This window comes from Oncorhynchus masou, chromosome 5 (assembly GCF_036934945.1).
Source record: "Oncorhynchus masou masou isolate Uvic2021 chromosome 5, UVic_Omas_1.1, whole genome shotgun sequence".
Lineage (NCBI taxonomy): Eukaryota > Metazoa > Chordata > Actinopteri > Salmoniformes > Salmonidae > Oncorhynchus > Oncorhynchus masou.
The window spans coordinates 54,610,766-54,637,811 of record NC_088216.1 but is presented as its reverse complement, the minus strand read 5'-3'; the positions used below and the strand labels follow the sequence as shown (position 1 = coordinate 54,637,811).

The 27,046-nt window shown below is 40.6% G+C and overlaps 3 protein-coding genes across 6 annotated transcripts in view; 2 read left to right on the top strand and 1 right to left on the bottom strand.

The window, feature by feature from the left end:
* LOC135539884 (SPRY domain-containing protein 3-like) overlaps window positions 1-3,053 on the bottom strand; it is a 63,225-nt gene extending 60,172 nt beyond the window's left edge. For 2 of the 3 annotated variants that reach the window (XR_010455672.1, XM_064966079.1), the window contains exons 1-2: window positions 2,778-3,052; window positions 2,223-2,357 (exon numbers count right to left, since the gene is read on the bottom strand). Coding sequence is in view for 2 of the 3 variants with exons in the window: in XM_064966079.1 (XP_064822151.1) it covers window positions 2,223-2,350 (128 nt within the window). In the remaining variant the exon portion in view is untranslated. Of the gene's footprint in view, window positions 1-2,222; window positions 2,358-2,777 lie in introns of all 3 variants that reach the window. The other variant, XM_064966080.1, reaches the window with a different exon arrangement.
* A 1,262-nt stretch (window positions 3,054-4,315) lies between these two features.
* On the top strand, window positions 4,316-7,466 carry LOC135539882 (insulin-like growth factor-binding protein 3). The gene is made up of 4 exons (XM_064966077.1): window positions 4,316-4,867; window positions 5,582-5,616; window positions 5,821-5,943; window positions 6,183-7,466. Exons 1-4 carry the CDS (start codon window positions 4,525-4,527, stop codon window positions 6,294-6,296), a joined length of 615 nt encoding a protein of 204 aa, XP_064822149.1. The 5' UTR covers window positions 4,316-4,524; the 3' UTR covers window positions 6,297-7,466.
* A 4,234-nt stretch (window positions 7,467-11,700) lies between these two features.
* Window positions 11,701-26,655, top strand: LOC135539881 (phosphatidylinositol 5-phosphate 4-kinase type-2 gamma-like). Of its 2 annotated transcripts, XM_064966076.1 has the most exons (11): window positions 11,701-11,891; window positions 11,983-12,138; window positions 12,240-12,337; window positions 16,015-16,111; window positions 16,666-16,815; window positions 17,827-17,973; window positions 18,930-18,968; window positions 19,100-19,213; window positions 19,435-19,711; window positions 22,868-22,971; window positions 23,164-26,655. In XM_064966076.1, exons 2-11 carry the CDS (start codon window positions 11,989-11,991, stop codon window positions 23,242-23,244), a joined length of 1,257 nt encoding a protein of 418 aa, XP_064822148.1. In that variant the 5' UTR covers window positions 11,701-11,891; window positions 11,983-11,988; the 3' UTR covers window positions 23,245-26,655. The 2 variants fall into 2 exon arrangements, with proteins under 2 accessions (XP_064822148.1, XP_064822147.1); XM_064966075.1 differs by having other exon boundaries at window positions 11,701-12,138.
* Window positions 26,656-27,046: the final 391 nt, after the last annotated feature.

Below are 27,046 nucleotides of genomic sequence, written 5' to 3'. Positions count from 1 at the left end.
TGAGAAATGTGTAGTGCAGCTGTAAGCAAGTGTAAGGTGTTGGATCAGCTGGCTTATGTTAACTTTGATTGTTTTCAATGAAAATGATAGACTTTTCAAAAGTATACAATGTTGTATGCAACCTTATCGTCGAGTGACTTGATACCTACCTTGCAAAAGCTATTTAGAGATGTTAAAAGGGATTGCGAGTGTGTTGATATAACGATAATATTGTTAAAATTCTGCTTTTAACAACCATCAGAATTTGTTAAAATATATATATGCCATATATATATGAAGCAATAATTAATAGTAGGCCTAGGCAAAGTGATCGTGTCAGGCGAAAATGATAACAAACGTTTTACCATTTCAACATTTGATGTACAGTCCCATTCACAGCTGGCGATGCCTCATCGCAAATGGTTATTCCCCATCATTTGCAACAATGTCAATAAGTGTCATCACTATCTATCCTTTGCGGTACCTCAAACTGCCGTGATTGTGATTACCAGCTGAGATAAACTTTTATGAGTTGATTTTACTCCTGGTTAAGAGTATGTCTGAGCAGTGTCTTAACATCAACCTACTCTGAGCTGGGAGCTTTTTAAGTCTTAAAATAGGTTTTAACAGGATTCCTAGGACATTTTATGAGATGCTTTGAGGATACAGCCTAGGACCCAGTACAAACGAACACACCTGAGTCAGCTCATCAAGGACTTGAATCCGGTGTTACTACTTGGCTGCAACAAAAGACTTCACTCACAGTGGGCTTGTTTGGCCTCGACTGCCTTGCAGTCATCGACTGCCTGATCTACAATTCACCTTGAATAATAACTACCTATTATTATTTGCAGATCAGTCAGTCACAATTTACCCACATTGCATCAAAGATTTGATGTTCTCGAAGAAGACCACCATGTCTGCGGGTCCCCAGAACCAAGGATAGATATATTATGACACATCTGACTGTTCTTTCTCTTTACATTCATTGGTTCTGTGGACAGGGCCACATGGTGGCTGTGTTTGAGAATATTAGGGCCGTGATTTATTGTGGGTAAATTGTGTCTGACTGACTGATCTGGGCCCGGTTTCCAAAAAGCATCTTCAGGATAAGTTAATCGTTAGAACCTTCGTAGGAGCATTGATAAATCTCTGAGCGTATTACCAAAACCATCGTTATTAACGTTGCACTTGAAATAACTCTTAATCTAAAGCCTGCCTCAGACCACTCGTAGAACAGCTAAGTGCATCGTTAAATGCTTTTTTTGCCTTTGTACACAGAGGATCTCCGCTAAACATAGAATCACATGGTGTATCAATCTCTCTTTGACCGCTGCTAACTTCAGAACAAAGTTGACAATAAATAAACAGCTGCCAATGTCTTTGCAAATGATACAAACAAGGGACGTATAAAAAGATGCTTCAAATGAAAACCAAGATGACTGCATTAAAATAAACAGTAGGCTATAGGCCTATTTCAATAATATTGAAATACGTTTCATGTTCAATCAATCGAGTTATATTTACTACTACTGTCTGTAATTCCTCTCTCTCTATATATATATATATATTTGTCTCAATATATATGCTGTACTACCAACTGAATTTCGCTCTGGTAAAAGTAGCCTCTCATGTGCATTTTACCAGTAAGCCTATAGTCTCATGAGTCTTCTCATGTACCCCCAGGGGTCCTAGTACCTCTGGTTGGGAATCACTGGCCTAACATGTGTGCAATGATGTGCCAAATCGGTGATTTAGTGAATTTGCATTGTTTAAGCATTAGAATAAGCCGCCTCAATATTTGCAGCTGTAAGTTGTAATAGGAGCTGATCCGTTTTCAGTATTGTCAATGTTAAGGTACGATTTTAATGGATAAAGCTGATCCGAGACCAGCGCTCCCTTTCTTTCGATTCTATCAGTATCAACACATGCTCCAACAACGCACTTAGTGACCGTTCTCTCTGCGTGGTGTTTTTGGAAATGCATTTTACATCTTCTGCCATTGTTGGGAAGCCAGGCTCTGACAGTTCCGTCTCTTTACATTCCCTGCCCAGAACCAGGATAGAGGAACACTGTTTTGGCTAGTGTCATTATATATTATTATGTATGAATGTTGCTGTTTATATGTTTATACACTATGTATATTGATCTGACTTACCACAACTGATATTCCTTCTGGAAAATAAATAAATAAAATTCAATCCCTCATTCATCATCCTACACTTGACAGTTTTCATCCCCACCTTAGCACGTCTCCGTCTCTCAGCATCCTCTTGAACCGCTCACGGTACCGCACAGCCCCTACCTCGCGAATCTCCCGGATCCTCCGTCTCCAGTTCAGAAAACGGTAATGGAGGTTGATGTCGTCCATCGCTTACCTGAGGACAGAAACAGGAACCTTGAGGTGTTGATCCTCTATCCTACTCTCATATACGTTTTTGAAGTGGCAGCTGCATAAAATGCCCAAAAGTAGCTTGTACGAGGGTGTCAAATAATAACATGTAATGTACGGCGTATTACCTAATTAATTAGCTAGTTAGTTAGCAATTTAAGAACATATCAAATGTTACTAGTCTAGAGCGAACTAGTCAGCTATCTAGCTCCAGCTGCCAACACCTGCAGGGAAATAAATACTGTTAGCTACTGTAGCCGTAGGTTAACGTTAGCTAGCTATCCACATCAAGCACTTCTCAACCACATACAGTGAGGAAGAGTTCTGTCCGTACGCAGGACATCCTCTCACACGTCCGGTAACTTTTTGTTTATTTATAAAACACACACCGACTAAAGTTGCACACCTTATTGTTAAGCTACTGTCTTTCATCTGTGGCCAAATTCCTTGTTGTTTACAAATTTCCCGTGTGTGCTCTCCAGCTCCATCAAAACAAATTCCGCTGAGTGCAAATGGCGCGTTCTCATGACATCATGATACCAAAAACATTTGTTTCCGGCAATCTATAAAGTACTCTACTGTAGCTGTTTATTTTAGGCTATAGGCTATTTTTCAACGAGCATTATTATCTAAATTGAGTTGGCTACACTTGACAGGATATAAATGGAACGTGTGTGTGAGTGAGAAAGATAGAATTTGAGATGACAGTAAAATAATAAAGGAGCCTAATTATGGGGCGGAGCTGTGTCTTTTTTTTTAGAAGGATGAATCCTGAGTTTTGGGGTGGGTTACTAATTGTTAGGTGTGGAAAGGGAGGGCTTCCATAGCTCAAAAAATACATAAAAATACATCTTGATTGTGAAACATTTGAACCGAACAGCGTCCTGATCGTGAACTGGGAATACAGGACTGACAGCAAATGTTTCTTGCTTTTACATATTCGTTGCCAGATTGGCTTCAGCATTAAACAGCAGTGTTTTTCCCCTTAATTTTTCTAAAATAAGTCATTTTTAAAGAGGTGGTCCTCATACAAAATTCTTATATACTAGTCCATTATCATGACACACACACACACACACACAGAGGAATGCATTTCCTGTCATGGAAGAATTAATCATGTTTGGCTTAGTCAGCCAAAGTCCCCTATGTTAAGTGGCACTCCGGCACCCTCTCCGTCAATGTCTCTCTGATCAAAGTTTGAACGTGCACTTTTACGTCATCAAGCTACTCTTTTGTGTTCATTATTTGTTATCTTAAGCTAAGCCATGGCAACTGCAAATGCAAACATTCCATTTAATGCGGTCATTAAACTGTGGATGTGAGTGACGAATGCCTTGATTAGAATTCCTTTGGTGTTTGACTGTACATTCCGAAGACGGTAGCCCACGTTTTAAACAGCTCAGGTGTGCAGTCGTAAAGTACAGTAAAGGAATAGGGTTTAAACCAGTGCCTGATGCAACGGTTTAACAAGATTGCTGTTGGAACCTGTCCAAATTCATTATCAGGCTTCTTCATCAATAACCATCAAAGCACAGGTGAAGTATGTACAAGGGTTATTCTCAGTTTGTATACACAGAAGAGGACACTTAATCAAACATATATGTTTTCTATAAACACATGTTCTCATCACCAGCCTGTCATTTTAAATGTGTCAGTAATGCTTACTTGTAAAACACAAATCAAATATATTTCCGGTGGAAAAACAATAATGCCGAATTTGAAACAGCAATAATGACACATTCATGATGGGGTTACGGCTAACCCTATTTCACCAGCAGGCACTGGTAAAGGAAAGGTGTGTGTGTCAGAGACAAGGGGAAGTGGGGGTGTGCTCAGCAATCTGGAAATGAGAGGGGAGACTAATATTCCTCTCTCCCTCTTTCCTTCCCCCTCCCTCTCCCTCCACCTTTTGGCTCTTTAAAAGCCGCTGTCCGTGGTGTCTGTCTGCTTCATTATCGCTCTGTTGTAGCTGGAGGGGATTCCTATCCACTCTGCCTCGCTTCTCCCAACCAACAACTGGAACTGAGCTGAATAAGAACAAACCTCAGACATCAGCCTACCCTGACATTGAATATCTGGCATTGAAACAAATAAGAACCTCCTGGACTATTACTTAACTTTTGTTGGTGGACCACGTGTATTTTGAGGGAAACATGCTTCTGTACCCTGACCTTCTGGCCCTGCTCTTCCTCCAGCTTGCCCTCTCCAGCCCGTGGACGCTAGCCTCCCGGCTGCCCCCTCTCAGAGGAAGGAGTCCCTCCAGTAAGGGCTTACAGGGGGCTAGGGCCCCCAACCAGAGGCAACAGTCTGGGGAGCTCAGCACCACTGTCCTTTTCCTGGGGGAGCCCTGTGGGGTCTACACCCTGAGCTGTGCCCGAGGACTCCGCTGCGCCCCACCACTGGGAGACCCCAGCCCCCTCCAGGCCCTTCTGCAGGGCAGGGGAGTCTGCGGCAACACCAGTGAACCCAGCCCTTCTGAGAGTCCCCAGCCAAAAGGTAAGACACCTACTACAGCACAGAGGGAGATGCCACTCAGTTACATCTGGTGGGGTTGAGGAGGAGGTACTGTAAACTATAACTAAAATCAATGCTAAATTGAGCTTTTGCAGATAGTTCACTTGACCTAGTTATGGGCTGTAAAACAAGGGCCCAGAGTTGATCCTTGTCAGGATATGGACATGACGCCAGCGCTGTATATCTTAGATAAATAAATAAACGTTGCTCTGATGACTTTGTTGTGATAAGAAAGGTCCCGATTGTGAGATTGCATTGGCCTGTGGAAGTGGAAAATGTGTAGCTTCATCAGAAGTAAGAAATACAGCTAGGTCGTAATGGAGCGCACAATTGGCACTGACAGTAGTTTACATTGGAGACAGAGCCAAGATCAGCATGCAGTGCTCCAAACTCAGCCACAAGACTTAGGATTTCTTTCAAATAAATCTATGCTCAGACTCCACCAGGAATTAAATTGTTTTGTGTGTGGGAAATGTTCTTCTCTTAAATAATCCCAATTATGTCATGTTGACCTCAAATCACCAGCAGCTGGAAATTTTACTCAACAACCTGTTAATGCCAATCTGTGAACATGATATGTGACTCTACCTACTGGTTTGTCTCTGCCACTGCATTAATCAGATATTTCAGTAATCAGTTACTGTGGTAATGTAATCCATTACTATGCTAAAGATGTTGTCATGTATTTTTTTCCAGCCACACACCCGACACTGACTGAAGTCCTGGAGAAGGTAAAATCCTTTACTTAAGACATTTCATAATGAGGACATGTTGTACTTCCAAATGTGTGGAGGGCTGTGTTGAGCGATAGAATTGAAAGACAATAAAACATGCACCTGAAATAGTGGCTGGGGTTTTAATAAGGAAAACCCACTCTCTCTCTCCGTCTTTCTCTCTCCTTCTCTCTCCGTCTTTCTCTCTCCTTCTCTCTCCAGGCTCCGTGTCGTAGGCTGCTGAACACTGTACTTAAAGGTCTTGAGCCCGTGGTCTTCCAGTCAGACCGTGGCGATATCTATATGCCCAACTGTGACAAGCGTGGTTTCTTCAGAAAGAAACAGGTATGTTTAGAAGCAGACTGGTTTATGCATGTATAGCAGAGGTGGTTCGCCAAACTATGCTTGGATGATGAGTAACCTTGCCTAAGTAGGAGTTCAGTGGACCAACTCAATCTTGAGTTGCAGGCTGGACTCGATAGTCAATGCCTGGTCAGAAATGTTTGTGTGTATGTGTTTGAGTGTCGTTGTTGTGTCCTATACAAAACTGCACATCTCTAATAGGCTTTATCTCTGTGTGGCAGTGTCGGTCGTCTCGGGGCATGCACCGCGGTCACTGCTGGTGTGTGAATGAGAGTGGCATGCCAACATCATCACACACAAGTCCAGAGGGCATCCTGATCTGTGACAATGTATGAGAGGGCACTGCCCAGTCCAACACACCCTGAAGTCTGGAATATTGACCAATAGGTGAGGATCGAGAGGAAAAGCAAGATGAGGAAAAAAGAGGGGGATAGAAGAAGAACAGAAGAGCTGCCCAAAGTGCTGGACACTAAATGGCCAATACATGCAAAATTCACCCAACTGCATCCCAAATGGCACCCTTTGTAGGGAATAGGGTGCCATTTCAGATGCATTCCCTACTACACTACTACCTACAAGCACATTTTTCCAATTGTATTTCTCGGGCAGGTCATTCGCTTTATCCATCCCTGTTAGTTTGGTCTCACAGCGCCCTCTAGTGATGAGTTGTGATACAGTTCAAACCAGAGAGATTATTTACTAAGTAGGCTTCACCTGAGTTTAGACTGGATGGGTATGGAATTATTGCACTTTTTAGTTTCAATATCTGTACTCTGTGTTATAAATATGCAGAGTTGTGAGTTAATTTTATAACCTAACTCAAATTGGGTAGACCTGTAGTAGACTACATGCCCAATCCCATTCACCCGCTGCGTCCCATGACAGTCTAGGCCAGGGTACTCAACTCTTACCTTACGAGGTCGACAGCCTGCTGGTTTTCTGTTCTACCTGATAATTAATTGCACACACCTGGTGTCCCAGGTCTAAATCAATCCTTGATTATAGAGGAACAATTAAAAAATGCAGTGGAACTTGCTTCGAAGTCCAGAGTTGAGTTTGAGGGGTCAAGGCCTAGTGATGACGATTGTCTCTGATGATGTTACCACTGTCGCTCTTATAGTTCTGAAACTATGCACTTAAATCTGACATTCTGATATTCAAACTCCAGGACCAAGAACTACTGGAGCACCTCCAATCTTTTTACTGACATTATAGCTGAGCAGACATGTTTTTAGAGTATAAGATATAGTCTTTTTATATACATATATAAATTAAAACCTGATGTATTATTTAATTCTCAGTATGTATTTTTTATAACAAATTGTACATTTTATTTAAGTGCTTTTTTGTCTTCTATTGGGCATGACAAAACATTGTATTTTGTACTGTACCTGCTGAACATATTTTATTGATGTAATTATTTATGTTGACAATCTTTTATACTTAAGTAAATGTGACATTTTATCAATAAAAGCCTCTGAGTGGAAACACACTGGAAGCACATTTATGTTGATGGGTATCTTCCCCAGATGTCTGGTGAAGATACTTACCTGCTGTATAATATATGTTTTAGAGGTTTCACGTGAGCCTCATAACAGCCTGGAATAACAGCATGTGGTCTACAGTCTAACAAAAACCTGTTTGTGTTTGAAAATAACCTTGCTATGCCTGTAATGGCTGGCCAGTGTGCCCTTAATCCAGACATCGTTCTCATATGACCAGGAAGATTTAGAACAGGACTGGCTCTCAGTTACCATGACAATATTTAAAGCCAAAGAGCTTTGGAGTTAGTTTGCTCTTAAAAGTTTAAAGTGTGTTTTTTTTATGTTCTTCACCTTCCAAAATCACAATCTGAGTTTTATAAAAAGATACACAATACACATTTTTCAAACAGCAGGAGACAGGAATGTTAAGTGAATTAGTTGGCATTTGTGACTTTACATACAAATGGAACACACACATGCAAACACACAAACACACACACACACAAAGGCTGCTTTGTTTTAGTCATTTAAATGTTATTAGGAGATTGAAAATGGAAGACCTGAACTCATGTAACTCTACTCCATTCTGGAATAAAGGGGAAATTAGAATTAAATGTCACAAAACAAATGTTTATATTTTTGGGAATCTACTGTATATAAGTCTCATTGGCGTAATTACATTTGAACCATATTCTAGCATTTTATGATAATCTAAAAATAGGTCAACAATATCAAACAATTGTTACGGACTCATTATGTACAAATCTAATGTAGTTGAATGAGAAGTTGATTGTTTTGATATTCAATGGCGCTGGAATGTATGGAGGCCGTTTTTCGGGGTCCTGACCAATTCTGCGGTTTTGTGTGTTTTGTTTGCACTGATCTTAACACTTCTTGTACATAATGTTTCTGCCCATTGTTTCCTATAACCTTAAAAAGCTTCTGGACATCAGAACAGCGATCACTAACCTCAATTTGTATGAAGATTTACATTTCAACAAGTCGGTGGCACAGGACATACTGCTCACCCCAGACCAGGCCTTAATCCCCGACAGGTGGAAGAGAAATAGAGGCCAACGTGCGGGTACCCTGATGAAACTACGCAGAGGAGAAAATAAACAGCCACAACCATCTGTTCTATTGGCAAATATACAAATCACTGGAGACCTGAAGAAATGTAATATCCTATGCTTCTCGGAAACTTGGTCATATTCTAGCTGGTTTTTCTATACATCGGCAGGACAGAACTGCAGCGTCGGGTAAACTGAAGGGGGGTGGTGTGTGTCTCTTTGTTAACAACAGCTGGTTCGCAATCTGTAATATTAAGGAAGTCTCGAGGTTAGGCCCGCCTGCGTTAGAATACCTCATGATAATCTGTAGACCATACTATTTATTTTTATTTTTTTATTTTACCTTTATTTTACTAGGCAAGTCAGTTAAGAACAAATTCTTATTTTCAATGACGGCCTAGGAACAGTGGGTTAACTGCCTGTTCAGGGGCAGAACGACAGATTTTGTACCTTGTCAGCTCGGGGATTTGAACTTGCAACCTTTTGGTTACTAGTCCAATGCTCTAACCACTAGGCTACACTGCCACCCCAAAGAGAGTATCTTTAATATATCTATAATATATCTATAATTTTCTTAGCGGTCTATTTACTGCCACAAACCGATGCTGGCACTAAGACCACACTCAACGAATTGTATAGGGCCATAACTAAATAAGAAATAGCTCACCCAAAGGCGGCACTCCTGGTGGCCAGGGATTTTAATGCAGGAGAACTAAAATCCGTGTTAACTGATTTCTACCAGCATGTCACCTGTGCAACTCGAGGTGAAACTCTAGACCACCTTTACTCCACACACAGAGTCGCATACAAAGCTCTCCCTCGCCATCCTTTTGGCAAATCTGACCATACTCTATCCTCCTGATTCCACCTTACAAGCAAAAACTCAAACAGGAAGTACCAGTGGCACGCTCAATACGGAAGTGGTCCGATGAATCGGATGCTAAGCTGCAAGACTGTTTCGCTAGCACAGACTAATATATTCTGGGAACGCATCGAGGAATTTACCACATCGGTCACCGGCTTCATTAATAAGTGCATCGTCGACAACGTGCCCACAGTGATCGTACGTACAGTGGGGAGAACAAGTATTTGATACACTGCCGATTCTGCAGGTTTTCCTACTTACAAAGCATGTAGAGGTCTGTATTTTTTATCATAGGTACACTTCAACTGTGAGAGACGGAATACAATGTGATTTTCTGGATTTTTGTTTTAGATTCTGATTGAATGGAATGGCATGTAACACACGTAAACCATTTTTTTGCTGTATTTGGTACAATTCCACTCCAGCTATTACCACAAGCCTATCCTACCCAATTAAGGTGCCACCAACCTCCTGTGTGGGACACACTCTGTCGAACATTCAAACAGAAAAAGCTTCAATAGAGGACTGAGATCGAATCCTACTCCACCGGCTCATTCACAAAGCCACAGGGCCATACGGATTACCAGGACGCGTACTCAGAGCACGTGCTGACCAGATAGCAAGTGTCTTTACTGACATTTTCCTCCTCTCCCTTACCCAGTCTGATTCAAGCAGACCACCAGTCGCTGTGCCCAAGAACGCAAAGGTAACCTGTCTGAATGACTATCGCCCTGTAGCACTCACATCTGTAGCCATGAAATGCTTTCAAATTCTGGTCATGGCTCACATCAACACCATCATCCCAGACACCCTGGAGCCACTCCAATTTGCATAGAGCATCAACAGATCCACAGATGTCGCAATCTCTATTGCACTCCACACGGTCCTTTCCCACTTGGACAAAAGGAACACCTATGTGAGAATGCTGTTCTTTGACTACAGCTCAGCGTTAAACAACAACGGTGCCCTCCAAGCTCATCACTAAGCTAAGGAACTTGGGACTGAACACCTCCCTATACAACTGGATCCTGGACAGGAAGCCACCAGGTGGTGAGGGTAGACAACAACACATCTGCCACACTGACCGTCAACAAGGGGGCCCCTCAGGGGTGCCTGCTTGGTCTCATCCTGTATTCCCTGTTCAAAGTTGATGATGAGAAAGCATATAGGGAGGAGGCCAGTGTGGTGCCATGACAAATCAAATCAAATCAAATGTATTTATATAGCCCTTCATACATCAGCTGATATCTCAAAGTGCTGTACAGAAACCCAGACTAAAACCTCAAACAGCAAGCAATGCAGGTGTAGAAGCACGGTGGCTAGGAAAAACTCCCGAGAAAGGCCAAAACCACGAAAGGCCAAAACCAAAACCAAGAAACCAAGAAAGGCCAAGAAACCTAGAGAAGAACCAGGCTATGTGGGGTGGCCAGTCCTCTTCTGGCTGTGCCGGGTGGAGATTATAACAGAACATGGCCAAGATGTTCAACAACCTCTCCCTCAACGTCAGCAAGACAAAGGAGCTGATTGTGGACTACAGGAAATGGAGGGCCGAGCACACCCCAATTCACATCATCGGGTCTGCAGTGGAGCGGGTTGAGAGCCTCAAGTTCCTCGGTGTCCACATCACTAAGGATCTAGAATGGTCCAAACACACTAACACAGTCGCGAAGAGGGCACAACAACTCCTCATCCTCCTCAGGAGGCTCAAACGATTTGGCATGGGCCATCAGATCCTCAAAAAAGAAAGTAAAACAATTAAATAAAGGATAAAAAAAATCTAAATAAAAGTTATACAGCTGTATCATGACTGGCTGCATCACCGCTTGGTATGGCAACTACTTGGCATCACTGGGAAGGAGCTCCCTGCCAGGCGGTGTCAGAGGAAGGCCCTAAATTAAAAATAAAATAAAAACTCCAGCACGGAAGTCATAGACTGCACCAAGTATGGAAATAACAGGACCCTGAACAGCTTCAACCCCCAAGCAATAAGACTGCTAAATAGTTAGCCAAATAGCTACCCGGACTATCTGTAGTGAGCCTTTTTGCAATAATTTGTTTTGAAACATCAACTCGGTACAGCTATCTCCTGTATCCAAGTTATTGTTACTCATGGTGTATCTATTATTACATGTATTATTGCTTGTTTTACTTTCTCTAGTTTCCTTCTCTCTGCATGGTTGGGAAGTTCCCGTAAAACAAACTTTTCACTGTTTGTCCACACCTGTTATTTACGAGACATGTGACGAATAAAATTAGATTTGATGTTGCTGCATTTGTGGGCGGAGTGCGCGAGCGCTGAAATCGTTGCGCACCTGTCAACTGGGCACTTGGTAGGTGACGCTAGATGATGGCGAGTGTCTTTAATGTGATCTGAGTTTGTTTTTCGGCGACTATTGGGGCAACAGAGTCACTTAAGAAGGCAAAAGGAAATAATAAAATCAGGGAGTCATTGAAGGAGTTTGTCGTGGCAGCGTCACAAACTTGGGACCGAATAACAACACCAAACCCAAGGTGAATTCATGTAAACAAAATCAACAACTTTTTGTTTTGTCCGCTGCTCTTCATTGCAGCCAACTCAGACTATTGTTTATTGTACTTTAAGCGCGCAATGGCTTCTCCGGCTGCCAGTTCGAGCCCTTTGAGTATCCTGGCTCCCAAAACGAAGACAAAGAAGAAACATTTTGTACAGCAGAAAGTGGAGGTGTTCCGAGCCAGTGACCCTATTCTAAGCGTCCTTATGTGGGGAGTCAATCACTCGGTACGTCGATTAAAACAATGTTTTTGTTGATTATTATTATTATTATTATTATTATTATTATTGTGTGTGTTCTAACAGTGTAACGTATCCACTATCTGCAGATTAATGACCTGGTCCAGGTGCCTGTCCCCGTCATGCTGCTTCCTGATGACTTCAAAGCCAATACCAAGATCAAAGTCAACAACCATCTCTTCAACAAGTAGGCTACTTTACTCCATACAACTGTAAAAAAATAGATATATTGATCCTTGCTCAAGTGGAGAGTTAATCATGTCATCTGATTTATAAATCCCCTTCTTGACTCAATTGTTCCAAATTTGTCACACAATCTCTGCCAGGGCAGGCTCTTGCCTTTCGGGGGCCCTAAGCAAGATTTGGTGGCCCTTTTTAGTTTTAAAGCTAATTTCCTTGAATTGTACACATTTTTTCCATGGGGCGTAGAGTGAATGCTGTTGTTTTAACGGCCTACCTCAATCAAAAACGTTATTTTAGACACTTTGGTTGGAATAATACTGTGTAACTGAGAACATGATGATAATGGCCTATTAGTGTAACAGCTGTTTGAAAAGACCAGCTGAAATTTCAGCCTGTTTTGGTGGGATGGATTATTGGCCTTCCATTATGACAGCACCATGCCGTAAATTAGTTAATAGACCAATAAGAATTCCAAACCTCTCTGACAACAATAGCTAATTTTCCCCTCCCCATGCAGACCGCTCCCAGACAGTCCTAGCAAAATTCTTGCTTGAGAAATTCATATCAAATTGTATTTGTCACATGCGCCAAACACAACAGGTGTAGTGAAATTACACTGAAATGCTTACTTACAAGCCCTAAACCAACAATGCAGTTTTAAGAAAATACCCCCAAAAAGTAAGAGATGAGAATAACAAATAAAGAGCAGCAGTAAATAACAATAGTGGTGCTATATACAGGGGGCACCATTAGTGTCAATATGCAGGGGCACCGGGGTTGAGGTAATATGAATGTAAAATCAAATTGTATTTGTCACATGCGCCAAATTCAACCTTACAGTGAAATGCTTACTTACAGGCTCTAAACAATAGTGCAAAAAAGGTGTTAGGTGAACAATAGGTAAGTAAAGAAATAAAATAACAGTAAAAGGACAGACTATATACAGTAGCGAGGCTATAAAAGTAGTGAGGCTACATACAGACACAGGTTAGTCAGGCTGATTGAGGTAGTATGTACATGTAGATATGGTTAAAGTGACTATGCATATATGATGAACAGAGAGTAGCAGTAGCGTAAAAGAGGGGTTGACGGGTGGCGGGACACAATGCAGATAGCCCTGTTAGACAATGTGCGGGAGCACTGGTTGGTAGGTCCAATTGAGGTAGTATATACATGAATGTATAGTTAAAGTGACTATGCATATATGATAAAAAGAGTAGCAGCAGCGTAAAAAGAGGGGTGTGGGGGGGAGGGCACACAATACAAATAGTCCGGGTAGCCATTTGATTACCTGTTTAGGAGTCTTATGGCTTGGGGGTAGAAACTGTTCAGAAGCCTTTTTGTCCTAGACTTGGCGCTCCGGTACCGCTTTCCGTGCGTTAGCAGAGAAAACAGTCTATGATTAGGGTGGCTGGAGTCTTTGACAATTTTTAGGACCTTCCCCTGACACCGCCTGGTGTAGAGGTCCTGGATGGGAGGAAGCTTGGCTCCGGTGATGTACTGGGCTGTACGCACTACCCTCTGTAGAGTGATGCAATCAGGATGCTCTCAATGACTTTTACGAAGCTATTTTTCAATGTTTTAAATTTAAAATGGTAAAATAAATCACAGTAAGGTACTTAATTGTTACCCTGAAATGATTTGATAGTGAGATTTAAAAAAAAACAGAAGCATTGGACCAAGTTTTTACCCAATTATACACATTTTGCCAAGGGGCAGAGAGCATACAATTGCAGTTACCGCTCATTTTCTGCAAATATACCAATTTTGCCATGATGTGGGATACATTTTTGCATTTTTAAAGCTAATTTCCTGCAATTCTACAAATTTTGTAGAGTCTTGTGCCATGTTATTATGATAACTGAGTGAAAATGATGAACAAAATCAATGGGAGCCCCCTGGAGCACGTGTGCTACTTGTCCAGTCGGTTTTCAGTCATATTTACTACAAATGTAGATAACTACCAGTCTAAACATTGTTTGCTGACATGGCTAATTGAGTGACAGTCAGTGACTGACATAACAAGAGAGAAACTGCTGATGCACAACCAAATTTTGGAATGTCACACAGTTTATTCTACTATTCTTAGTAAGATAAGACCCCGACTGAGTTCCTAAAAAAAAAAACATGTTAAAAAAAATTGGTCGAGGGCCCCCGGCCGCAACGTGGACCTAAGAGATCGTTTATGTTGCTTATGCCTGGAACCGGCCCTGATCTTTGCCACAAACCAATTTTCTGTTCTAGCAATAATTGCATATTAGAAGATAGGTTTGTCTATGTTTATCTGAATGTCAAAGGCGAGCATGACCTATGAAGCTGCATTCTGTGCAGAGATGTGAGAGGGAGTGTTTGTGGGAAACACTGCTACCTAAAGCATTATTGAGAGCTTTGGAGTCTTGCAGGTTTTTAAGAAGGAGGAATTACAGTAAAGTGCTCATACTATTCTAAAAGAGAAAGAAATGTCTTGTGTGTGAACCAGAGCAGGGATTGTTTAATCTCTCGGTGCAGCTCAGCTCACACAAACACCATGACGCTCAATGGCTAAGTAGACAGCGCAATTAGACTCATGATGACATGTCCACTGAAAGGAATGTGAAAGGAATCGGACATAGAGAGAGAGAGAGTGTATGTGTGTGAGAGAGAGACATACAGAAGTGACAGAGATGAGTCTAATAAAAATAAAGTGTATTCTTGTATTTGTCAAAGGCCAGAGATTGGCTGCTCTGATGTCTCATTTTGTGTTGTTATTGTACAGTGGGGTCCTGCATGTTTCTTAGGCAGAGACCGTAAACTGTATAAACCTCAATGAGATTTGGTAGAGATTTCCAATCCTTTAATCTGGTCAGGAATTCAGGCCCTGGTGAAGGATTGCTCCCACTTTGTTTGGATTCTTTTTAATTTGCACAAGAATGAGAAAGTCCTTTGAAATCATTTTGGAATGATAGGCACAGTGGTTCAGATATCGTAATATCAATCAGATGTCCTCAGAAATGCCGTCCTCTATTATTAATCCAATTATTATTGCAATGCTATTTTTACAGTAGCCCGTGGACTGCAAAACCTACTCATCCAAAATGGTTATTGCACGGTGGTGGTTGCAACAATATAATTGATTTGAGCTTGTCCTCAGATTATTCTTAAATACACTATTCATAATATTAATCAGTTATTGAGCTCAGTTGTACAAGTTGCTTATTCCGATCCTTGTATTTACAGTCTGTTTTCTTCTCTGCTTTCCTCCCTAAGTTGTAGTACACAGTTGAAAGCACTTGGGAGAATGATTAGAAGCGTGTTGTCCCGTTTCTGAACAATGAAGTGTGAAATTCCTGCCTCAAGTAGGGAGAGGAGAGGGAAAGAGGGAGATGCAAAACAACATGCAGAATAGAGGCCAAATGATATCCATGTCCTCGTGGTTAATAGGTGTAATGCATCAGGTCATTAAGTTGAAGTCTGGTTCTGGTGTTTCTCATGTTTGTCTACAATATGTAGAATTATAGTCCTTTTGTTTGTGAATTTTGAATTCATATATGCCTAACCTTATAAAACCCTTAGAATTAGAATGAGTAGAAGAGGCATCCCCATTCGTTCTACTTGTACGATCAGAAATCCCCAAAAATAATATAAAGCTGTAATAAACATTAATATTTACACTTTTGATCTCTATTATTTGTTTCTCTACAGAGAGAATCTTCCAGGACATTTCAAGTTCAAAGAGTATTGTCCACAGGTGTTCCGTAATCTCCGAGAGCGCTTTGGAATCGAGGATCTGGATTATCAGGTATGAATACCCACACACAGGCCAACATGGTGAGTCTTTATAAGCTCTGTGGCTTTGATGGCCTACTAGAAAGGGGGTAGGATTGAATGGGGCAGTTTTAAATTTGCATGAGGTTGGCATAATATTTGCATGGATTGGTTGGTAGGTAAGGTCTGTGTGTTCACTGCATGTTCTCACATAGTGGTGTCTGTCGATTTTCATTGTCACAGGTTATGTGGCATTAATAGGGACTCATGTGATTTTTGGGGGAGAGTTGCCATTCAAAGGTGATGGAATTTTACTGGTCCGATGTCCGTTTAATCAGTCATATCCCAATTTTCTTCTAAGAGATGCATCTACCATCTGTTTTGATGCTGTGTTAGAAAAACATAAACTCCACATTAATTTATGTTTCAGTCATGAAAACATCTGTCAAAGTTAGATTTTGTGGTTAACCATACCCTTTATGTACCGAGATTTAAAATGTTTTCCATAACAAAAACAAAGGAAAGGTTTTTAGATATTATTGGTGGCTGTTGCACTTCTCTTAACTTCATATCCCCTCTGATACCAAGGCTTCTCTGGCACGCAGCCCTCCGGTGAAGGACGGGGATGGTCACGGAGTGGGGCTGCTGCTGACATCATATGATCGCACCCTGAAACTCAAACAGATCTCCAGTGAGGAAGTGGAGGACATGCACAACATCCTATCTGAATATCACCAGGTAACAACACTGACACCCTATTCCCATCTGGCAACCTATTCCCTTTAGTACACAACTGCAACAGTGAGAGTGCAAAGCTGGTCCTGGAGACTCTGGCTTTTGTTCCAACTCAGCATTAAAAGGGATATTTCGGCAATGAGGCCCTTTATCTACTCCCCCGGTCAGATGAACTTGTGGATACCATTTTTATGTCTTTGTGTCCAGTAAGAAGAAAGTTGGATGTAGTTTTGCGAGCCAATGCTAACTAGCATTAGCGCAAGGACTGGAATTCTATGTGTGTCTGCTAACATGCTATGCAGCTGATTCAATTAGTGATTATTTCAATCATTGAATTTATTGATTAAGCCCTTCTTACATCAGCCAATATCTCAAAAGTGTTGTACAGAAACCCAGTCTAAAACCCCAAACAGCAAGCAATGCAGGTGTAGAAGCACTGTGGCTAGGAAAAACTGCCTAGAAAGGCCAGAACCTAGGAAGAAACCTAGAGAGGAACCAGGCTATGAGGGGTGGCCAGTCCTCTTCTGGCTGTGCCGGGTGGAGATTATAACAGAACATGACCAAGATGTTCAAATGTTCATAGATTGCCAGCATGGTGAAATAATAATAATCATCACAGTAGTTGTCAAGGGTGCAACAGGTCAGCACCTCAGGAGTAAATGTCAGTTGGCTTTTCATAGCTGATCATTCAGAGTATCTCTACCGCTCCTGCTGTCTCTAGAGAGTTGAAAACAGCAGGTCTGGGACAGGTAGCACATCCGGTGAACAGGTCAGGGTTCCAAAGCCGCAGGCAGAACAGTTGAAACTGGAGCAGCAGCACAGCCAGCAGGACTGGGGAAAGCAAGGAGTCATTAGGCAAGGTAGTCCTGGAACAATGCTCTGCACGTCCTGTACTGGAGTTGAGAAGCAATCTCATATACAGATGCAGCATCACACTTAAATAAAATAACTGCATACTTTATTAAGCTCTTGATCACCTCACCCACATCGTCCCTGCTTCTCCCTCTCTGCCAGCACATAGTGACGTGTCACGGCAGCACGCTGCTGCCTCAGTTTCTGGCCATGTACCGGGTGACCGTGGAGAGTGAGGACACCTACCTTATCGTTATGCGGAACATGTTCAGCCACAGGCTCAACGTTCACAGGAAGTATGACCTTAAGGTATCAATCAATCACATTATTTTATAAAATACCTTTTTGCATCAGCAGTAGTCATAAAGAAAGTCCTATACACTTTTTCAATACATCATGTTTAGGATATTTTGAGTGCAACCACATTTGGGGATTTTCAAATTATGTAACAACATTTAGCCCATATATTCAGGTCACTCATCATCAGTTCAATGATGTTCCATGTTGTTGATATGAGGTATGTTACTGGTTTGGGCTCAGGATAAAGTTAGTCTAATTACAATAATGTGGTTATATTGAGATTATGCTCTCACACAGACAGACCACTAGATGGTATACTGGTGTCGTTACCCATTCTGTCCACAGTAGTTTTGCTCAGTTCCACCATATATGTAATTACTTGCAGTGAAAGAAAGCAAACCGGCTCTCCGCCCCTGGTTAGAGAATAAGGCAGCCTCACAAAGTTAAACATACACACACAGGGAAACTTAATTTACACACACTAGAACATAGGTACATGGGTTGGTTCTGAAAGGTACAGAAAGGGAATAATGAATATAAACATATAGGCTACAATGACTATAGCAGAGTAACAAATGGGTATGAATGAGCTTCAACACTGTAATGGCATAGAACTGGAATAGCTCAATATGAAGGACTGTATATGATAATACATTGCAGTGATGAGCAATAGCAACCATAGCTAATAACTGTATATGATAATAGATATAGTAGGCTATTACAAAGTAAGGCACAACAATTACTGTAGTCGACAGTAGATGGTGAAGGTTATAACACAGTAACAAGTATCAAATAGATCGTAAATAGGAAACAAGTAAATAGCCACTAATAATTGCAGCGAGCCACTCTCTGCGGTGTCAGCCAGACATAAACAAGTAACACAAGCTGGAAAATAGTCCTACAGCGCCCTCTGCAGGATAATTGGTAACAAGCAGGTTTGTAAACAGAATGTGTTCTTTTATCAGGGGTCTCTGGTGTCGCGTGAAGCAAGTTTAAAGGAAAAGGTAAGATCATAGCAAATGGATTTATTTTCAAAAGTGAGTTGTGGGATATTTTGAAATTGATCAACATGTAGATCCAAAGTGGTTCTCTTATTGACTTGCTCCCTCTCCCCTCTTTCTCGTTGTGTTTTCAGGAGAAAGAGTTGCCCACGTACAAAGATGTGGACTTCAGGAATAACATGCAGAAGGTTTATGTGAGTGAGGAGGAGAAGGAGAGGATCATGGACAAGCTCAATAGAGACGTGGAGGTGAGTGTCCCAGACATGTCACATCATCAGTTGCACAGCAGTACAATATGCATCAGTGCAGAGTGGCCGGCTGAGAGGGATGCCCCAGTGTGCGTTGAGAGGGAGGAAAGATGAACAGACAAATGTGACTGAGCTGTTGTAATTGGCTAACTGTACTATGTTTGTCTTTTCTTCTGTGTGTGTCTGTCTCCCTTTCTCTCTCGCTCTTTTTCTCTCTCCAGTTCCTGGTGCATCTGAGGATCATGGACTACAGCCTGCTGCTGGGGATCCACGATGTGGGCCGGGTGGAGGAGGAGGAGATGGAGGAGGAGTCGTATGATGATTATGATGCGGAGGACGAGGAGGAGGAGGAGGAGAACAGCCTGACTCCTGCTCCTGCTGTGGGCTCCTATGGCACCTCCCCTGAGGGCATCGCTGGCTACATGAACTCCTTTAAACTCCTGGGGCCCGGGGAGTTTGACCCTTATGTAGATGTCTACGCCATTCAGAGTGCTGTGGGTGAGTCCACATAGAGATCCTATAATTAACTTCTAGAATTAAAGTTTTCCTGACCAAGATGGCAGATTTTTAGGCATATTGCTAGGATGACAAATTACGTTCTATTTAGTTCTGAGCCCCAACAAGTGAATTTTGTAGCTGATCAGAACAATGATTCAAATAGGAATGGTTTCTTTTTTGATGGATGTTTTGTATGGTCATTGATGATCTAACTATTAGATACATTGATATAAACCATGGCATTGTTGAATAGTTGTTTCTGATTGGCTTGAAGGGCATTATTTCCTTTTATACAAATAGTGGTTCTAATGCTGATTGGTTAACATAATTTTAGCCAATGTCTATACCAGGAGTTACCACCGGCTACATCTATGACATTAAATGCCTATTTATTCTGTTCCATCTGACTGCGCAATCCATTGTCTCATCAGCCCAGCCAGCCAATTTCTAAACTTGATCATCACTTTAAAACGCATCTAGACATTATCTCTCATTTCGTTTAGACTAACATTTAGTTTTCAACAATGGACATTTGTATAAACCTTGCTGTCTGTCTCTCTGACATTTGCAACATTTTTTCAGTAATCAAATTCGATCTCCAGCCATCCCATAGTAATGAATGTGTCGGGAAGATACAGACAGACAGGCACCGTTTCTCAGCCAGTTGAAATAATGAATCAGCTGGCATCATTTTTATGGATGTATACAAAGAAATGTCAATTGAAAAAAGGTAAAAAGAAACAAAGTTTTCAGTCTTTCCTGCTTCAGTTTGAAGTGATTGTGTTAACTGTGTTGTTGGCTAGCTCCTCTGAACAACAGTGTCCTGATAAGAGAGCACATGTTCTATGCCAGGTGAAATCACACCTCATTTGCTCATTCTTATGGATGTATCTAAATAAATGTCATTAGAAAACAGCTTAAACAAATGCAGCTAATGTTGTTATTCTGGCTGCACTTTTTGACGTGACTGTAAGTTGGCTAGCAAGCATGGGATAAGAACGTTGCCAGCCAGTATGGCAATAGAACATTTAGAACGAACGACTGGGTCGCGTCCGTAGATGGAGAACAAAAAGACTGAACGGCTGGGTCGCGTCTCTGGAAACCGAACTGATAGAACAAACGACCAGCCGGCTTGGGTAGCAACCCTAGATTTGTGTTGGGACTATATCTTGTGGAAGGATGAAAGAGTATGAATAAATTAATCAAAATAACGTTTTTAATGAAAATATGTCAATCATTATTTGAATATGTTGGTAATCCGTTGTATAAAAGTGATAATGCCCTCAAAGCTGGTGTTTGGAGGATATATTGCCGATTTTGTCTCGGGCCTAACAAAACTTGTGGCAATATATCCTAAAAACACCGGCTTCTCTGGCATTATCACTTAAATAACACACAGTATATTTGCACGGTAGAATTCAGTGACTGTAGTTAATTCTTATGTTCAATGTTTGAGGTGCTTTTGAAAGCAAAAGTCAAATTGAAAACATTATTGGCCTTATTGATTTAGATTTTAATAATAGCAAACTAGGAGTGATGGTTCAGTTAGCTAAACTAGCAAGTCTGTTTGGTTATTAACTACTGTCGCTATCTAGTAAACTTGCTCGCTACTTCACATTTCTAGCGGCAGGGTCATTAATAACATGCGGTTCCTTTTCTGTCCCCAGGAAATATCAGTTCTTATTTAGTATAAAATTTGGATTCCAAAAGGCTTTAAATATAAGATCAGGTGTCCTTTACCTTAACACCAAAATATGGATCCTGAAAGGGAATTTTCTGCATTTTAAACACTTTGTCAGTGAATGTAGGCATTTTTGTCATGTCTCCAGATGTTATTTACTTCCACTAAGAAATATAAGCCATAAAATAAAATGTTTCAAATCTTTCTTCATTATTTTATAGTCCTAGTTAGTCTTTTTCATCATTAGTGTTTTTTTCATGATTATTGTATTTATTATTTTATTTAAGATTTTCTGTGTGTCTCTATCACTTATCACCCTGTAAGTTTGTTGTAATTTTCCATTTAAGAAAATGACCTCTTCCTACAATGGCACCACATTCAAGAAGTGGCATAATTTCTTTGGTGGGAAAACTATGGTGCAAAGCTAGATAACTAGAAACACTTAGTTGTATCTATTTTTCCATGTTTCATGTTGTTAGTCTGTATGTCCAACTCAGAAATGTCCACCCTATTAGGCTAAATTATAGACAAAATATGTTAATATGTTCAAATCCTGTTCAAATGTTCACTGTTAAGTGCCTGAGCTTGACCAATATGTTTTTCTGATAAAATATACATATTTTTGTATTCTTTCTTCCTAAAGTTGAGGTCCAAATGCCACTGCATTGTAGGAACTGCCCGGCAAATGTGTTAAATTATAGCCATGGTATAATCAACTTTTTTTATTTTGTCAGGTAAGTTGACTGAACACGTTCTCATTTACAGCAACAACCTGGGGAATAATTATAGGGGAGAGGAGGGGGATGAATGAGCCAATTGTAAGCTGGGGATAATTAGGTGACCATGATGGACAGCTTGGGAATTTAGCCAGGATGCTGGGGTTAACACCCCTACTCTTACAATAAGTGCCATGGGTTCTTTAATGACCCGTTTAACCTCCCATCCGAAAGACAGCACCCTGCACAGAGCAGTCACTGCCAAGGGGCATTTTTTTGACCAGAGGAAAAAGTGCCTCCTACTGGCCCCCCAACACCACTTCCAGCAGCAGCTGGTCTCCCATCTAGGGACTGACCAGGGTTAACCCTGCTTAGCTTCAGAAGCAAGCCAGCAGTAGGATTCAGGGTGGTATGCTGCGAGCTAACTTGTGGCTCTATGCAGCTCCTTCTACGTCGTTCATTATTTTCCATAGAATGCATAGACTCCTGTTGATTATCCTTTAGACACAGTGATGATGAGGAATAATGAACTTGTGGGCACAATCCTAACCTGAGATACCCATGACTTACTTACTTGATACTGAATCAATGTGTCAATGAGAGATTTGTGTGAAAATGTATCATATGCATCCAAATACAGTTAGGATTGGTCTCATACTATATTAAGCCGTATACAATACAGTACATGTATACCTCGCAATCAGTGGGGGAGTGATGATTGTCTATCCACTGTGTGATAGCCTTGTCTTGCTGCTGTAGGTGCACCCCAGAGGGAGGTGTACTTCATGGGTCTGATTGACGTCCTGACTCACTATGACACCAAGAAGAAAGCCGCTCATGCTGCCAAGACCGTCAAACATGGGGTGAGTGACACACGGATGCGTGCATGCTTGCAATAGAGTTGAGTATAAATTCTGAACTCTACTTTAGAACCTTTTAGGGGGTAGGAAATACCCACATTTTTCAATTGTTTTTCAAGATGTTTTCTATCTGAAAACTTAGTTGTTGATTTATCAATATCTGTATTTGACATGTTGTGTTTTTGTGATTCCTAGTCTGGAGCAGAAATCTCCACCGTTCACCCTGAGCAGTACGCAAAGAGGTTCCGTGAGTTCATTGCTAAGATCTTTGCCTAGCTTACCAGAAAACAGCTACATCTACAGTACCATGGCTGACTCAATACGAAAAAACTCCCCATTTAGTACCTTGTTGTTACAATTCATTATCTAACAGACACTGTATTTGATTCTAATATTTAACGACACTGCTTTTTGATTTCATGAATCAATTCAAGTAGATGATTTTGTATATAGATAACTACATAGCAAATATACAGTATATTAACTAAGAAATATACTGTTTTTTTAAAGCTATTTATTTAATTGAATTTAAAAAAGACTCTTGGTACTAGCTTGGCCACCTGTGGAACACGAGAGAAACTACATCGTCACATGCCTCGAGTTCTGGTTGACTGGAATTTTGGAGACCTGGCAGAGTTCTATTCGCTGTGGAAGTCTGACAACAGAGTGCGTTTGAATGTCTTCGGGTGGGAAGAGAGAGAGCATTGTCTTTGTGGCATGCTCTTCCAGCTAAGTATGACTGGATGGAGGCACAAAAGGAAGGAGATACCGTAGCGATATCTATTAATTTATGGACACACACACTGGACTGGTATTTTAGAAAGACTGATCGATGCCCTTCTTTGCCTAGATTTCCTTAAATCAAAACAAGGTGGAGAAATGCCTTTAAGTCTTTTGAAATCACTGATGTATCTTAATATTTTGGTAGTGGCTCCTAATCCGTGAGAGGATATTTTATTTCTGAGGCTCCGTATCCGTGAGTGCGCAAATTCTCGCAGTACGTCTCATTCGTTTTCTCATGCCGAACCCAGATTAGATACATGGCTAGTTAAATCAGAATTAAATTGCAAAAATATGATATTTGCAATGTCACTATTAGATACATGGCTAGTTAAATCAGAATTAAATTGCAAAAATATGATATTTGCAATGTCACTAACAAAAAACAAAACCACTACAATGTCAATGCTTTTGTCATGAGTTCAGTACCATTTGCATGATTTGCGGAACCATGACTAAAGGTTTATCGTCATTAGCTAGCTAACGTTAGCATGCTAGTGTTAGCTAGCAAGCTGTATTCAAGTCCATTGGAAACCGATGCAACCCTGGTGGCTACGTGGCTAGCTAGACGACCGGTAGTGACAGTGAGGTCCATATGAGAGTCAAGGCTCTAAGTGCCATCGTGCACATACAATACTGTTTGATGAGTTAGCTAAGAAGGTATACCAGTTATCATGTTAACTAGCTTTGCATGCATGGCAGGACCAGTGTTGTCCAAGATGGTAGATCGTCTCTGGTGATGTATCAACATTACAACCTATGGGACGCAAACATTCCTGCACATACACAGGTATCGGATAACAATAAGAAATATTTCTCAATATATTGCATATTTAGTCCACAATTTCTCTGACATTTGGCTTGTAGTTCTTGCACAACAAAGAAGTAGAGACCGTTTTCACGGACCTACCAAATCAAAACAAACAGTGAAATTATAGTTAGGGAGAAATTAACCATACGACCGCTACGAGGTGTCAATGTATCCCCACAGATCAAATTGATTTCAACAGTACTTAATAGAGTCCACTAACTTGCTGCACTGATGTAAAATATCACTATTGCATGTAAAATATCACTATTGCACATGATTTGTATATTGACATATCTGGGACATTTTGGAGAAAACTTATGGATCTGTTAGACACATACACACACCTATGTATTTTCTCTGTAAACGGATTTGTATTTCTTGGGTGAGATGGGGCTAACTAAATAAGAAATAACAATCCAGGACAAATGGAAATACAGCCTGCTTTGTGATATCAAATGCCTTCTTACATTTTAAGATGGGGTATGCAACCAAGCACACGTGAAACCATTCATGGTTTCAAATGATTTGAAGTACGCCCCTGCTGAGTATAAACAATAAAACATTATTATAGATGCCCCAAAATAGATTGAATGGACTTGGTAATTCACACAGTACTGATGAAAAATCAAGTGCATTTGATGTAAATATAGGTATACAAGGACATCTCGTGGTCAGCAGGTTTTTCATCCTCAGTCACTAGCTATCATAATTGTGTATCCCTCCTTCACAAGCTTGATGTTTCCTATGCAAAAAAAAACATTGATGCACTAGCATGCAATGATGCAGGTATTTACAGTGCAACATATTGTCATTGACTAAAACAAAATATAATTGTATGAGAAACCATAACTTCAGTTAATAGCCGGGGTGTTTATTTTCTTAAATCACTGAACACAACTGCCTTTTATTAGAACATTCTTCTATTTGAGCCAGGCATCTATCTCCTTAATGCACACAGTTTTTGCAAATTTGCATAGTTAATTGTCTAATTCCAGCATTCACTTCCAGTGTTATCGTTTACAAACGGTGTCATGTTTATTTTGTGTTAGTATTCCACTATAAATACAATTTAAAAAAAACTTGACTATCATTTTTCTCCACTTTGCTGTTCATTTTCGGCAGTTCTTACTTTCGCCACTAGAGACAATTTCTAGGGGTCTGTGTTCCCAAAGTGTTTTTGTGCTTGCCAGTTAGCTAGCCATTCTCAGCTGTTAGCAACCAATGGCTAGCAGTTTCTTTCTGGTGATAAAAACAGATGATTACCATAATTTCTTTGAGACATTACTGAATTATTTAACGTAACGAATCAAACGTTAAACTTCAAACAATTCATGGTAATCTCAAACAGGCAGTGGTGGAAAAAGTACCCAATTGTCAAACTTGGGTAAAAGTCAAGATACATTTTTAATAGAAAATGACTCAGGTGAAAGTCACCCAGTAAAATATTACTTGAGTAAAAGCCTAATAGTATTTGGGTTTTAAATATACTTATATATCAAAAGTAAATATACATAAGTATCAAAAGTTAAAGTATAAATCATTTCAAAATTCCTTCCTTACATTTTTGTTATGCACACTCACGGATACGGAGCCATCAAAATAAAAGATCTGGTCACGGATTAGGAACCACTCGCTAATATAATTTGTACAAATTACATTAAATGTTTCTTTAAATCTATGTTTGAGTTGATATCTACTAAATTATCTGTGTTAGATTTTCGGAAGTTCTGTCTCTCCCATAAATCCAGATATCCTAATAGGCCTACAGTAAGGTGAGTCACAGTATTCCCAAAGTTCTTATATTTTATTAGTAATGTAATTTAAAGCATAGACCTAGCAAATTCTCTAGTGTTAAATCAACACTGACAGTGTTAAATTCAACACTGGGCCCGTGCCTACACGGGTCCATACTTTTCAGTGGTAAATTAACATTCATGGCCATTTAGCTATCTTGTTGTTGCTAGCTAATTTGTCCTGGGAGAAACACTGGGTGTTTTTTTTAACCTAAAATGCATATGGTGCTTTGTAATTTTGAGTCATAGAAAGTGTGTGTTCTCTACTTTGACAATTAATCCACAGATAAAAAGGGAAACCTAGTTTTGTTTTCTTTGGTTAATCTCTTGTTCATCTTCTTTGGATTTTATATGGTGGTTGGCAACCAAATTTAAGGTGCGTTACCGCTACCAACAGGACTGGAGTGTTGACCTTGTTCATCTTTCAATCACCCACATGGGTATATCCTCGTAAAAATTAATGAGTATATAAGAGAGGTAGTACTTACAGCGAGTCAAACGTCTAAAATAGAACTGGCTCATATAACCAAGTTCTATTTTAGCACCTGGCTACGCAGATGCCCGCGAGCAGTTTGGATGAAATGATTGAATATGTGTAAATCACAGGAGGTTGGTGGCACCTTAATTGGGGAGAATGGGATCATGGTAATGACTAGAGTGGAATGGTATCAAATACATCAGGTGTTTTGATTCC